Here is a 12,947-nt window from a genome sequence, read left to right as displayed (position 1 = left end):
AACAGGGCTATGGGAGTTCATGGCTCATTGATGAGCCTGTCTGCTTTAATCTGACAGAAAAAAATATTGTAACACCAATACTGAAACACTGTTATTTATGAAATATCAGTTTGGTTTACAAAACAGTGAAACGAGAAGAGCACTAAGGGAAAAAATGATAACCCATGGCTACAATCACTATTCGCTTACTAACATTGGACCTGTGCAGCGACTGATCGCTGAGTACTGTACTTTCCACTTTGCCCTTTGTGCTGTTCCAAGGAATCAGCCTGTCCAAGCAACAAATATACAAACACACCATGTATGCACAAGAGGATTTCCTAGGTACATAATCATTTTTCTAAATTATAAGTGGAAAATGTTTTATATTGAGGACTCAATTGAAGCATGTGCACATATCCTAATCCTGACTGCAGCTTTCTCCTGCTTGATGGGCTAACATTAGGGATGATCCATGAGAAGCAAATATTTCCAAGTTCATGCAGAATTATGTACATTTTTAATCAAATATATGTAGCTTGAAAATGGACCAACCAATTTAACCCTGGGTGGGACTTGATAGGTCTATTTTCAAGCTGCATCTATTTGAGTAAACCTTTACATAATCCTGTATGAACTCGGAAATATTTGTATCTGATTGATCATCCCTAGTTATCACTATAGAAGGAGCTGTGCGTCATCTGAAGTGTATTATACTGTGACAGATTCATTTTTAGTCAACAATATTTTTATCAAGCAAGTTGAACAAACGAGCACGGAGTGTGCTATGGCTAGCTTTACATTTTACAGGACACGTTATCTGACATCCGTGTCATACAGCGTGTAATACATGAACTGGTCTCTCCCCCATACTACCTCTGAAGCTGGTGTGTAAGCAGGGCTGGCTGATTCTCGCTGGCTGCTACTATGGTTGCCGACTGGAGGGGAGGTGAAGGCTGTGCAGAACGGATACAGTCCTAAAATACAAGAGACAACATAACAGAATGTGACATATAGCCCAAATCCAGCCAATTTGTTCAGGTTTACATAGTGCGGTAACAGAATATGCCCTATGCTGGTCCTCTATTGCCAAAATGAGAACTTCCACAGAACTTTGAGGACTGCAATAGAACATAGGAAATAAGGGGAGATAAGAGATGTGCAGTCCAGGTGCTCATTAATGTATAGTAGGTCTAGGAGCTGATGGCTTTCAATGCTCTTAAAGAGAGACTAACAAAAATGTCATCTTTTTTTCTACCATCCTACAAGTTCCTAAACCTACTCTAGTGTGCTCTGGCTTACTGCAGCACTTTCTACTATCGCCGTCTGAAATAAATCAATGCATCTTTCCCGTCGGACTTGTCGCCCTTTGTCTGGAAGGCTGCCAACTCTTCCATGCTGATCTGTTATGCACTCCCCCCTCCAGGCCGCTCTATGCATACTCCCGTGTGTGTGTAATTTACATAAGCCAGCAGCATCTCTGCTCTCTGATATCAGTGAGAGAAGAGAGCTGGATAAAAATCCTCCTCTGTTAGGCTGTGAAAGGAACTGGCTAACACATACTGAGGAATTACAGACAGGGCAGAGCTGTCTGCAGGAAGAAACGATCAGCCTGTCACTAGTATTCAGTGGATGAGAGCTGCAGGGGGAAGAAGGTAAACACACAAATGATCTCTTGAGATTCAAAAGGAAGGCTGTATACAGCCTGCTTGTGTATGGATGTATTTTCTATGTGTGGACATACTGTACATCAACCTACTTCCTGTTTTGGTGGTCATTTTGTTTGTTTATAAACAAACTTTTTAAAACTGGTTTTGACTACTTTTAATGCGGCGGGGAGCGGCAAAATTGTGACAGAGGGGAATACGAGATGTCCCCTAACGCACTGGTATGTTTACTTTTGTGCGATTTTAACAATAAAGATTCTCTTTATCCACTTCAGCCTTCAGTCGTTTTCACTTTATGCATCCGAGCAATGTTCACCTCCCATTCATTAGCCTATAACTTTATCACTACTTATCACAATGAACTGATCTATGTCTTATTTATTCCACCACCAATTAGGCTTTCTTTGGGGGGTACACTTTGCTAAGAGCCACTTTACTGTAAATGCATTTTAACAGGAAGAATAAGGAAAAACCGGAAAAAATGCATTATTTCTCAGTTTTCGGCCATTATAGTTTTAAAATAATACATGCCTCCACAATTAAAACTCACGTATTGTATGTGCTCATTTCTCCCGGTTATTACACCGTTTAAATTATGTCCCTATCACAATGTATGGCGACAATATTTTACTTGGAAATAAAAGTGCATTTTTTCCGTTCTGCATCCATCATTATTTACAAGCTTATAATTAAAAAAAAAAATAGAAAGATTTCATGTTTACATAGATATTTAAAAAGTTTAGACCCTTAGGTAAATATTTATGTGTTTTTTTTTTATTGTAATGTTTTTTTTTTTTTTTTATTATTCAACATTTTATGTGGGTATTTTTGGGAGGAGGGGATGCAAATCAATTTTTTTTTACATATTGGTCTATTTTTTTTTTTGCATTTTCATGCAGTTGGCTTTTTGGCCACAAGATGGCAGCCATGAGTGTTTATAATGACGTCACTCTAAGCATAACACGGACGCTTAGAGTGACGTCGGAGGAAATAGGAACAGAAAAACCTCAGCTTCCGCGCGAAGCTGACGGTTTTTCTCGGGGGGAGAGCAATCAGTGATCGGGCACCATAGCCCGATTCACTGATTGCCTGGCTAGCGAACCGCGGGCCGGGAGTGAGCGTGCATGCGCGCGATCGGCCGCGGGGGCCTGCGGCAGCGCACATGGCCTCCTGGGCGTAGCTAGTACGTTCAGGAGGCCAAAGTAGTTAAGGTAGACATACTAGCCATGATGGGCAAATTCGACCGACAGACAAATCTCTCTCTGATAGAATGTGATTAGAGAGAGATCTGTCAGCTGCCCATACACCACAGGCTGATTCCCGATCAATTTCATGCAAAAATTTATACGGAATTGGCCTTGTGCCCTCCATTGCCCAGTGCACTCTATTCATTATCTGTCCGTGTCCACTGCTAGGTCTAGGCTCCATCCTCACACCTGCCCCATGTGACATCACGCGGGTCGCGTCTGGACTGAGGATGAAGCTAGGAGCCAGAGGCGTACAGGGACAGTTAACGTATAGTGCACTGGGCACACTGAACATTAGAGGGGACAGCGTCTGGGTTTTCGTGGCATTCATCGCTCATCCTCATATCGCACGTAGATGGCCAGTCGTCAGCAGCACGTTCGATTAACATGTTTGGCACGAAATTGGTTGAATAGTCAATCGGGCATACACTTGGCAGCACCGATTTTCATCTGATTTGATAATTACTGAATCAGATGGTCGATCGGCCATGGAACACTAAAGGCATCAGTTTAGCCACTTAAAAGTCCTTGTAGCAAAAGCTAATTGTACAAAAAAGAAAAACAAAAAAAAATCCCCCAAGGGCAAAAAGGACGAGTCCAAACAAATTGCTCAAATGGTATAAGTGGACAGATTTACCTTCAACAAGGTGCAAGGTTTATAGTCAACACAGAGGTTGAGAGTAATCAGAGTTCAGAAAGCCCAGCACTGCAGATAGCTTACACAGCATACAAATACAATAAGCAGTACCTGGATATGCTGCTGCAGGAAGTGTTGATGATGCTCTTGCTGATACATGACGTGTTGCTGCTGTGTGTGTTCCAGAGTTCTCTCGTCCATATGTATACCATACATCTTTTGCAACTGTTCACACTCCTACAAGGAGAATAACGTTTTCACATTTTCTTACAAGTGTGCCATTCGCTATATAATACCACATATATACCCAACTGAAAGCCCAACCATCATTTGCTCCACAAAGTATGCCACTTAACGACCGCCTAACGCCGATAGGCGGCGGCTGGTCGTAAGTGGAATTACATGGAATTGGCCGCTCGTTCGAGCGACTGTTCCATGTCAGTTCACGGAGGGTGTCTCCGTGAACAGTCTGCGAGCCGCCTATCGCAACTCGCAGGCGAAATGTAAACACGCATACGTAAAGGAGATCGGCGATCCCCGGCCTCTGATCGGCCGGGGATTGCCAGCATCTGATAGGCTGAAGCCTATCCTAGGCGGCGCAGGACGGATATCCGTCCTGCGCAGCCCATAGAAAGATGCAGAGGGAGGTAAGGGCAGAGGGCGGAAATCGCTGCGGAGGGGAGCTTGGAGGGCCCCCCCCCCTGCAAATCACAGGCAGCCGGCGGCGATCAGACCACCCCCCCCAGCAGGACATCCCCCTAGTGGGGAAAAAAGGGGGGGGGTAGAAGTCTGATCGCCATGCTGCAAACCTGATCTGTGCTGTGGTCTGGAGAGCCCACGCTGCACAGATCAGGCAAAAAGAGCCCAGCCCGGTCCTTAAGTGGTTAAGTATGATGTGGAACTTCCCCTACAAGTCCCTAATACAAAAAAAGTAAAACAAAATGTGACTGTAAAGCAAAACCCACTGGGTCATGCAGTGGCGTAGCTATGGGCCCCGATGCGAGTTTTACATTGGGCCTCCCGGCACTCTATACGTAACACTTGATGAGGCACAACAAAACCTGCCAAGGTCATTCACAGTATTAGAGGTGCAAGAAGAGGATGGGGAACAGTTTGTTAAAGATTACTACTATTCAAAGCATCTATAGAAGTGATTATTACTAGCACAGGACCAATAAACAGCTAATACTTTGGTTGAGGAAAAGCCCCATGGGGTCCCTCTGGCCCAAGGCCCCCCGATGTGGTTGCTAGTCTGGTGGCAAAACAAGTGAAAATATAAATCTCTAACATTTCCCCCCCCCCCCCCCCCCCCACAAAAAAAAAAAGGCCTGAGTAAAGGCAAAAACTAATTTTAAAATATGAAATGTGAATTTGTTGTCTGTATTTTTTGACAATCTAGCCATTTAACCAACATTTCAATCCAGACTTCTGGCACATATCTAAGTGCTGCTGAATTTAATACAGTGGTGTCACATCTGTTGTTATTACACCATAGAGTATGATGGGCGTGCAGTATCTGAAGAGAAGTGGATGGTTCTTCATGAGTCAGGGTTCAGCTACTCCACTAACACACCAGTGTTATGAACCACAGTATACTGCACACACAGGTATGTAAAGTAAACCACAGCAGTGGGGCACTTCCACAGATGAAAACTAACCTTTATTACCAATGGGACTCAGTGCCCTGATGAAGCACTATGTTTGCTAAGCACGGAACAGCTGTCAACCTTAGCACTGCTTGTATCCCTCTCCTCCTGGTGTGGGCTTATGTGCTAGACTGTACATTTAAAATTTGTTACAATTAAGGCTAATGTTTATTCATGGAACTGTGCTACTGCTCTGGATTACTTGACATACTTAGGATTATACTTTAACTGGTAAGCTGCACTCTGTAGGAACTTGGCATTGGTCCTGTGCACCTCACCCACCTACCTGTGCACCTCTACCCACTACACAGTTTAAAAGGGTGGGAGCAGGCATGTGCAGGAAGCGGTCCTCATGCCCACTGCTTCCCCGTTCTATTCTAAAGGTCCCATGAAGTTAGTTCCTGGTTATGAAGGTCGGTGACTTGTGCGTGGTCCCAGCGTAGCACAACCTTGACCTCGCGCCCACGTCCAGGAACGCTCTGCGCATGCTCACTACATAGACGTGATGTAGTGCGCATGCGCAGAGGGCCCCCGCACTAGTTATTACCTTGCCGACCAGTAAGTAACTTTGCAGAACCATTAGAGGAAAAGGGAGGTGGGCGGAAGAGAACAGGGGGAGTGGTGGGCATGAGGACCGCTTCCTGCAGTTTTTAAAATTTGTGATCTCCAAGGTATCCTTTAAAGAGGTGCACAGCTACTAAAATGTGACAACCAAGTTGAAAATCTATTTTCTTACTCGCCTGGACTTAGACTTTAAGAGGAGTTAAACAAGTTATGGCCCTGGAACAATCAGTTTAGACACAGGAAATCATGCACTCTGAGAACAGTACCTGCTGTAGCTGTTTGATGCTGCTGTTCTGGTTCGCTGCCTTTTCAAGGTGAGCTTTAAAAGCTTGTATGGTGGCAGCTCCATCAGAGAACCTGCGTACTGGGGAGAATCGCTCAGCTGGAAGATGAAGCGTATTGGAGTCTTTGTACATGGACCTAAAAGCATTCAAAGCCCAGGTTAACATTTATGCAGTCATTCTTTTACATTAACATTCCAAAAACCTAGTACATCCAAGATTTCATATCACATGATACATAATAGAAACAATATAAAGGCTAGAAAATGCATAACATAACATTATGAGTCATAGCAGAAAACCATGAGTAATCATACTGAGAAGTGCCAACAAAAAGCAGGGGTGGCAGTGACAACCGCACATTAGTAAAGCTGCTGTTAAAAAGCAAACCTGTGAGATTCAAAAAAGTAAAAAAAAAGTCACATATTTACCTCGGTAGAGGGAAGTCTCTGTATCTCCCTTCATCCACCTTGCCGTTCCAGCGCAGGGATCCTTGAAGCTGCTGCTGCATAGAATGGCTCATGGCTGCACAGTGTGGCTGGGCTCTGTTGACAAGCTTCATGGGTCAAGCAATCGGCGTGTAGGGAGATGAGGAAAACCTCTAGATTACGCTCTTTGCCTGCTGGATCATTAGGGTGTCATTATGGGGAAAGAGCGCTGGGCAAATACTGTCAGAGTAAAGACATGGTGGAGTATGAGCAAGCCGCTTCCAGCACAATGGGCTCCATCATTTGTCAGCAATCTGGCAGGGCAGATTGGTCAATGCAACAGGGCAGGTGCGCATGAGCTACAGTTTTGGTAGAAATGTCGCAAAAACAATGACCTTGGCTAAAGATTATCTATCATGGGTCCATGGATTTAGTTTAGTGATCTGTTGAGTGCACATGAAAAAAAAAAAAAAGGTAGATCCTTGCCTCAGTATCCAAGCCCCCTGCAGCTTGCTGTTGCAGCGCTGGGACCTTCAAATTATTTGAGAAGGGCTTGTCGAATAGGTTTGCGCTACAGCGCTCCCATCCATGAACAAGCATGGCCGCACTGCGCAGGTGCAAGACTGTCCAAGCTGGAGCATGAAGCCGCTTAAGCACAGATCTTTTTCTTTGCCGCCCGAGTGGCTCTGTGCTACAGCATAGCCCGCCAGTGCACCTATACATGTTAGCCTTTAAGTGGTATTGTCATCAATCTTTTCCCTCTAAAACATTAAAGGGAACCTGAACTGAGTAAAATTAGTTAAAATAAACACATGATGAAGCTGCAAAAGAATATTACATACTTACCTCGCCATCAGTTCCTCTCAGATGCTCACCATTTTCTTCTTAAAGTGATCCCTTCCAGTTCTGACAGTATTTTGTCAGAACTAAAATAGACCAGCTGCTGTCCGTTACAACTGAATGTGCAAGGTAATGTCCATGTTTCCCTATGGCTCAAGTGGGCGATATTAAAGTTTAACAGTGTGCTGACCCGGAAGCGGTTATGGGGTAATGGCCCATTTTCAAAGTGGAGGACGGATAATTCCATTGATCACAGGGAACAAACAGGACACAGGAGAGGAGAAAGGGATCGAGGAGTAGACTACACAGGAGGGAAGTATGACATGTTTATGTTTATTTTGACTTTTAATTTTCAGTTCAGGTTCTCTTTAAACAGTAAATATGAATCATTATGAAACTGCTTTGATATCTTTTGATTGCATATTTCCACGTCACTGAAGCTGACTGGCATCATTGCCGGCTGCAGGACAAATCACGAGATTGATTCCTAGAGGATTAGTAAGGAAATAGATTAAGGTTCTCTGCTCCCCCCTGGATACAGAAGATTCTCTACCTCGTTTACACAGTGTATACGTCTCAAGCACAATATGATAGTTCTACAGGGCAATGGCAGGCTTATCAAATAGCAGCAAAATTAAGTGTAAAAGCTCAACACATGCTTGACTTAAGTTGGCTGAGGCGGCTGATAACACTTGCCTCAGCCAATAACAAAGCATGTGTACGGCAGCCGACCGATAGATAAGACTTTTCTAACGGGTGGCCAAATGCTTAAAGGACATCCGAGGTGATAATAAACTGAACAGAAAAACAATTGCATCTATCCGCCTAAAAATGACTTTTTATTATTATTATTTTTTTTTTAGATATCCCAGTTTTATTTTATATTTAACTGTACTACACACAAACAGAGCACTAACCAAACCATATTCATGGATAATAATAAAGTCACTAATCAACAAAAAAAGTAATCCATGATCTACATATCATGACAATTGAACACCAATGAGATAAAAAAAGATAATTTATTCAAGGACGTATCCCAAAATTATAAAAATTAATGTACTGCCAGAATGGTACAGGGGTAAAAAGATTCGATACACAAGTATGTATACATATAATAATATTATAGACTCAGACAGGTAAGTATGCCCAAACTGCAATTATCCATACCACAATAACACTGCCTCAATCAGTTGGCACAAGATTGATCTCCAGTTCTAATCAATACCACACATAATCTACCTGTGGAGTAAAATGATGTACAGAAGACTGCAACAAACAATATATTGGTCTTAAGCCTCATCTACACGGGTAGACGAGGCTCCGATCCGGCGGCTCGATTAGCCGCCGGATGGCTTCTTCGCGTCCCCGCGCGTACCCGTCGCGTCCCCGCTCGCCGCGCGTGCGCCGGATTCGATACCAGCTCGTCCCCGCGCCGCTTATCTTCCGCTCGATTCCCTCGCGGGGAACGAGCAGGGAATCGGCAGTGGGGAGATCCGTCCTGTCGGATCTTATCAATCGAGCCGCTGGTGCGGCTCGATTGATAAGGAACATCGCCGCCGCATCTACGCGTGTAAATGCGGCTTAAGAAGAAAGACAGCCGCCTTACCGACTGTAACACTGTTACCCCCTGGTCTAAGTGGCAGTGACAGTAAAAAAGTCACCATGTAAATTAGGGAAAGGAAAGATTTTACAATGGGCAACACTGACTACATTTTACACTGTTTTTAATGCTTTAGGCTGCTTCCACACAGGGACGTTACAGGCGCACGTTAGTGTAGCCTGTAACGCTCCCCAACTCACAGCAATACAAAAGTCAATGGGGCTGTTCACAGTGCCCACGTTGCGTTACATGTAACGCTGTACGTTCTTCAATACGTGCAGCATACTATAGCGTTGCAGCGGCTTAAGCTGCGTTAGTCTGTTTGCACATGCTCAGTGTTGGGGCGGAGAGGAGGCGGGGAGAGGCCGCTACGTAGCCGCGCACATGGCTACTCAATATGCACTGCACTGGTGGCCGCTGATTGGCTGGCGGTACCACGTGATGCGGAGTGTTTCACTCCGCATCACGTGGTCCTGCCGGCCAATCAGCGCCACTCTCACTGCCCTAATGCGGAAAGAGCCGCTTAACGCGGCTCACTCAACGTCCTCTACCAACACCGGCAGGCGTTGCGTTAGGGGACGTTATGCGACCATAACGTCCACTAGAACGCAACGTCCCGGTGTGTAACTAGCCTTAAACAAGTGAAATTTGATGACAATGCCACTTTAAAATACCTTCATTTTCCTACAAAAGATCACAGAATTAAACATTTTCTCTCTGTATTTTCATTTTGACCAAGTCAAAATGAGGATTTCAGGTGTATCCAAGGTAATTTGCGTGGCTTATCTAGTTTATGTCAGGCTGTCCTTAACCACCTGCAAAGACAAACATGCGGCATCCTGCCTAGATTTCAAAACCAAGCTCATACACTTTGTTTTTTTTACTTTGCATCATCTTAATACACTGTGTCTAACCATTTGCCCTAATTGGTTTGCAGTGCCAAGGACAAATATGAATGGTCCTATACACGGCTGCTGCGTAATATACGGTCCCCACATAAATGAGGAATACATTTCAATGCTATCCTACATCTTAAAGCGGAACCAAACATTGATAATGCCTGGTACAACAATTACATTAGTATAACAATTAATGTGTACCTGAGATGGCATTAAAGAAAATGTATACATACCTGAGGCTTCCTCCAGCTCCCTTCGGCCTGATCGCTCCCTCGCCACCATCCTCTGCCTTCTGGATCATTCGCTATGGCTCCCGCTAATTCTTCCAGTTGTCGCCTGTGCAGTGCAGCTGCATGTGCTCCCATGGCTGGGAGCGTTTTGCGCCTGCACAGTAGTACTGCACAGGCTCAGAAGGCTCCCAGCCACAGGATCATGACGAGGAAAGCACAGTAAGCCCCGACTGACCAAACTTACAGGAGCCATAGCAGATGATCCAGAAGACAGAAGACAACGGCGAGGGCCGGATCAGGCTGAAAGGGGCTGGAGGAAGCTCCAGATATGTATGAAATCTTCCTTTTAAGTAATCTCAGGTTCACTTTAATTGCAGGCTGAAGCCTCCAGGATCACAACGACAATGGTGCACATTGGTTCCAATGCAGCGTTGCGATGACCAAAGCACTCACATAGGATTCCACTGTTGCAGCGCTTTTGCGATTGTTAGCAATTGCTAGATAGTTATCTGTCATGCAAAGCAGAGATTTTTTTCCCCCATTATGCATGCACCTCTGACTGTCATAAAAAGTGTTTATTTTGCTTTATTATAGCTTCCTGTGTCTCTTTTTTGTAACTCATTGTTAGAAAACGTCTCAGGACAGTTCTTTTAAGGTTTTGAAATGTGTTTACCTGCTGGAAATAAATAACTGACAGGTCACTGAAACAAAAGTGTGTTATACTGCCTGTACAAGAGTCTTCCAAGGTTATAACGGAGCAGATTGCATTGGGAAATCGAAGCTTCCCCCGCTTTATTTGCTCCAGCGTGGCAATCGCTGAGTGTTGAGCAAAGTTTGCACACCTACGTATACATTCACTGGCCAAAGGTTGCCGGGACACCTTTGAACCAGTATCCCAGGAAAAAACAGGACTTTTCATTCTCCAGTCTGTGAAAGACGATAAAGATTATTCATCACAGATAGGAAACTTAGATGGCAGAAAATAGTGCAGTACTTACAGAAAGCATTATAATATCAGATCCAGGAGAGTATCTACTGATATGTGGACACAGGAACCCAGTACGGAGTTTCCAGCATCCCTGAAGAGAGGGATGTGGAGGCTCTCATATTTATTTCCTTTTAAAGGGAACCCGAGGTGAGAAAGATATGGAGGCTGACCTGTTTATTTCCTCCGGTGTCATAGGCTGAAGCTTATGACAGCCGATCGCACTGATTGGCTGGCAGGAGGGGGGGGGGGGGGGGGTTAGTAAAATAATAACAATAAAATATATATATTTCTATATATATAGAAAAATAAACATCCTGGGTGAGATCATTGCCCACCAACAGAGTGCTGTGTTGGTGGGCAGAAAAAAAAAGGAAGGGAATCACTTGTGTGCCGAGTTGTACGGCCCTGCAGCGAGGACTTAAGTGGCCTACTTTGCAAAAAAAAAAAAGGCCTGGTCTTTAGGGGAGTTTAAACCCGTGGTCCTTAAGTGGTTAATAACGCACATTGCCTGGCTGTCCTGCTGATCCTCTGCCTCTAATAATTTTAGCCATATACCCTGAACAAGCATGCAGATCCAACACCAGTTGCCTGGCTATCCTGCTAATACTGCGCTTCTAATATTTTTAGCCATAATCCCTTAAAGAGAACCCGAGGTGGGTTTGAAGAATATTATCTGCATACAGAGGCTGGATCTGCCTATACAGCCCAGCCTCTGTTGCTATTCCAAACCCCCCTAAGGTCCCCCTGCACTCTGCAATCCCTCCATAAATCACAGCCACGCTGCTGACAAACAGCTTGTCAGAGCTGGCTGTGTTTATCTCTATAGTGTCAGTCTGCTGCTCTCCCCGCCTCCTGCAGAACTCCAGTCCCCGCCTGCATCCCTTCCCTCCCTGCTGATTGGAGGGAAGGGACGGGGGCAGGGACCGGAGCTATGCAGGAGGCGGAGGAGCAGCTGAGACTGACACTACAGATGTAAACAAAGCCTCACAGCACGGCCGTGATTTATGAGGGATTACAGAGTGCAGGGGGACCTTAGTGGGGTTTGGGATAGCAACAGAGGCTGGGCTGTATAGGCAGATCCAGCCTCTGTATGCAGATAACATTCTTTAAACACACCTCGGGTTCTCTTTAAAGGGGTTCTCCGGTACATAAAAAGAAGCTAAAACTGACACTTACCCGGGGCCTCTACCAGCCCCCTGCAGTGGTAATGTCCCGCGCAATCCTCCTCCAATGTGCCGTTCCCTGCCGCCAGCACCGGGCTAATTATTTGTCTAAATAGACGAATAGAACTGCGGCTGCGTGGGAAAAAGGCCAGCTGCTAAAGACCTGCCAAGTTAAACCAATACAGGTATACATGTAAGAAAAAAAAGGTGCCGAGGTAAATTGGGTGACCGGGAAAGCTGCTGGTAAAATTTCCCATATTCTACAAATATGAAAATAGAGTATCAGAAATGTTTACCATCGCTAAACCTAACCCCATTCTCACTAGAACTCCCCCCTCCATTGAGGTCAAAGGCTAGTATCCAATGCAAATGTTTAATTTATTTATTGCATCTATAAAGCGCCAACATATTACGCAGCGCTGAACATTAGTTAAGGTTACAGACAATATTTAGGGGTGACATACAGCAATAAGACAATACACGAATACATGCAAACCAGATCACGCAGCACAGTATGAGTACAATCCACTTCAATTTAAAAGGATACTTAAGCTAGGGATGAAAAAAAAAACAACAAAAAAACAGTTTTACTAACCTGGGGCTTCTACCAGCCCCCTGCAGCCATCCCTCGCAGTTACTCACGGCTAGTTTCGTTTTGCCAGCAGGCCTTGCCACATGTAGCCTTCTCTGCACTCCCGTCCGCAATAACGTCCTGCAAAGCACGCTGTTACAGACGGGACCACGAAGAAGGAGACGCGTGGCAAGGCCTGCACAG

General features: G+C 44.8%; 1 protein-coding gene across 2 annotated transcripts in view; it reads right to left on the bottom strand.

Annotated features, from left to right (window-relative positions):
* The window catches only part of SIK3 (SIK family kinase 3), a 251,466-nt gene that overhangs the window by 30,563 nt on the left and 207,956 nt on the right, over nucleotides 1-12,947 (bottom strand). For both annotated transcript variants that reach the window (XM_068240911.1, XM_068240912.1), the window contains exons 16-18: nucleotides 6,007-6,160; nucleotides 3,642-3,767; nucleotides 856-956 (exon numbers count right to left, since the gene is read on the bottom strand). In XM_068240911.1, coding sequence (XP_068097012.1) covers nucleotides 856-956; nucleotides 3,642-3,767; nucleotides 6,007-6,160 — 381 coding nt within the window. The remainder of the gene's footprint in view (nucleotides 1-855; nucleotides 957-3,641; nucleotides 3,768-6,006; nucleotides 6,161-12,947) is intronic.

The sequence above is a fragment of the Hyperolius riggenbachi genome, chromosome 6 (assembly GCF_040937935.1).
Source record: "Hyperolius riggenbachi isolate aHypRig1 chromosome 6, aHypRig1.pri, whole genome shotgun sequence".
Taxonomy (NCBI): Eukaryota; Metazoa; Chordata; class Amphibia; order Anura; family Hyperoliidae; genus Hyperolius; species Hyperolius riggenbachi.
This window is presented reverse-complemented; position numbering and strand designations above follow the sequence as displayed.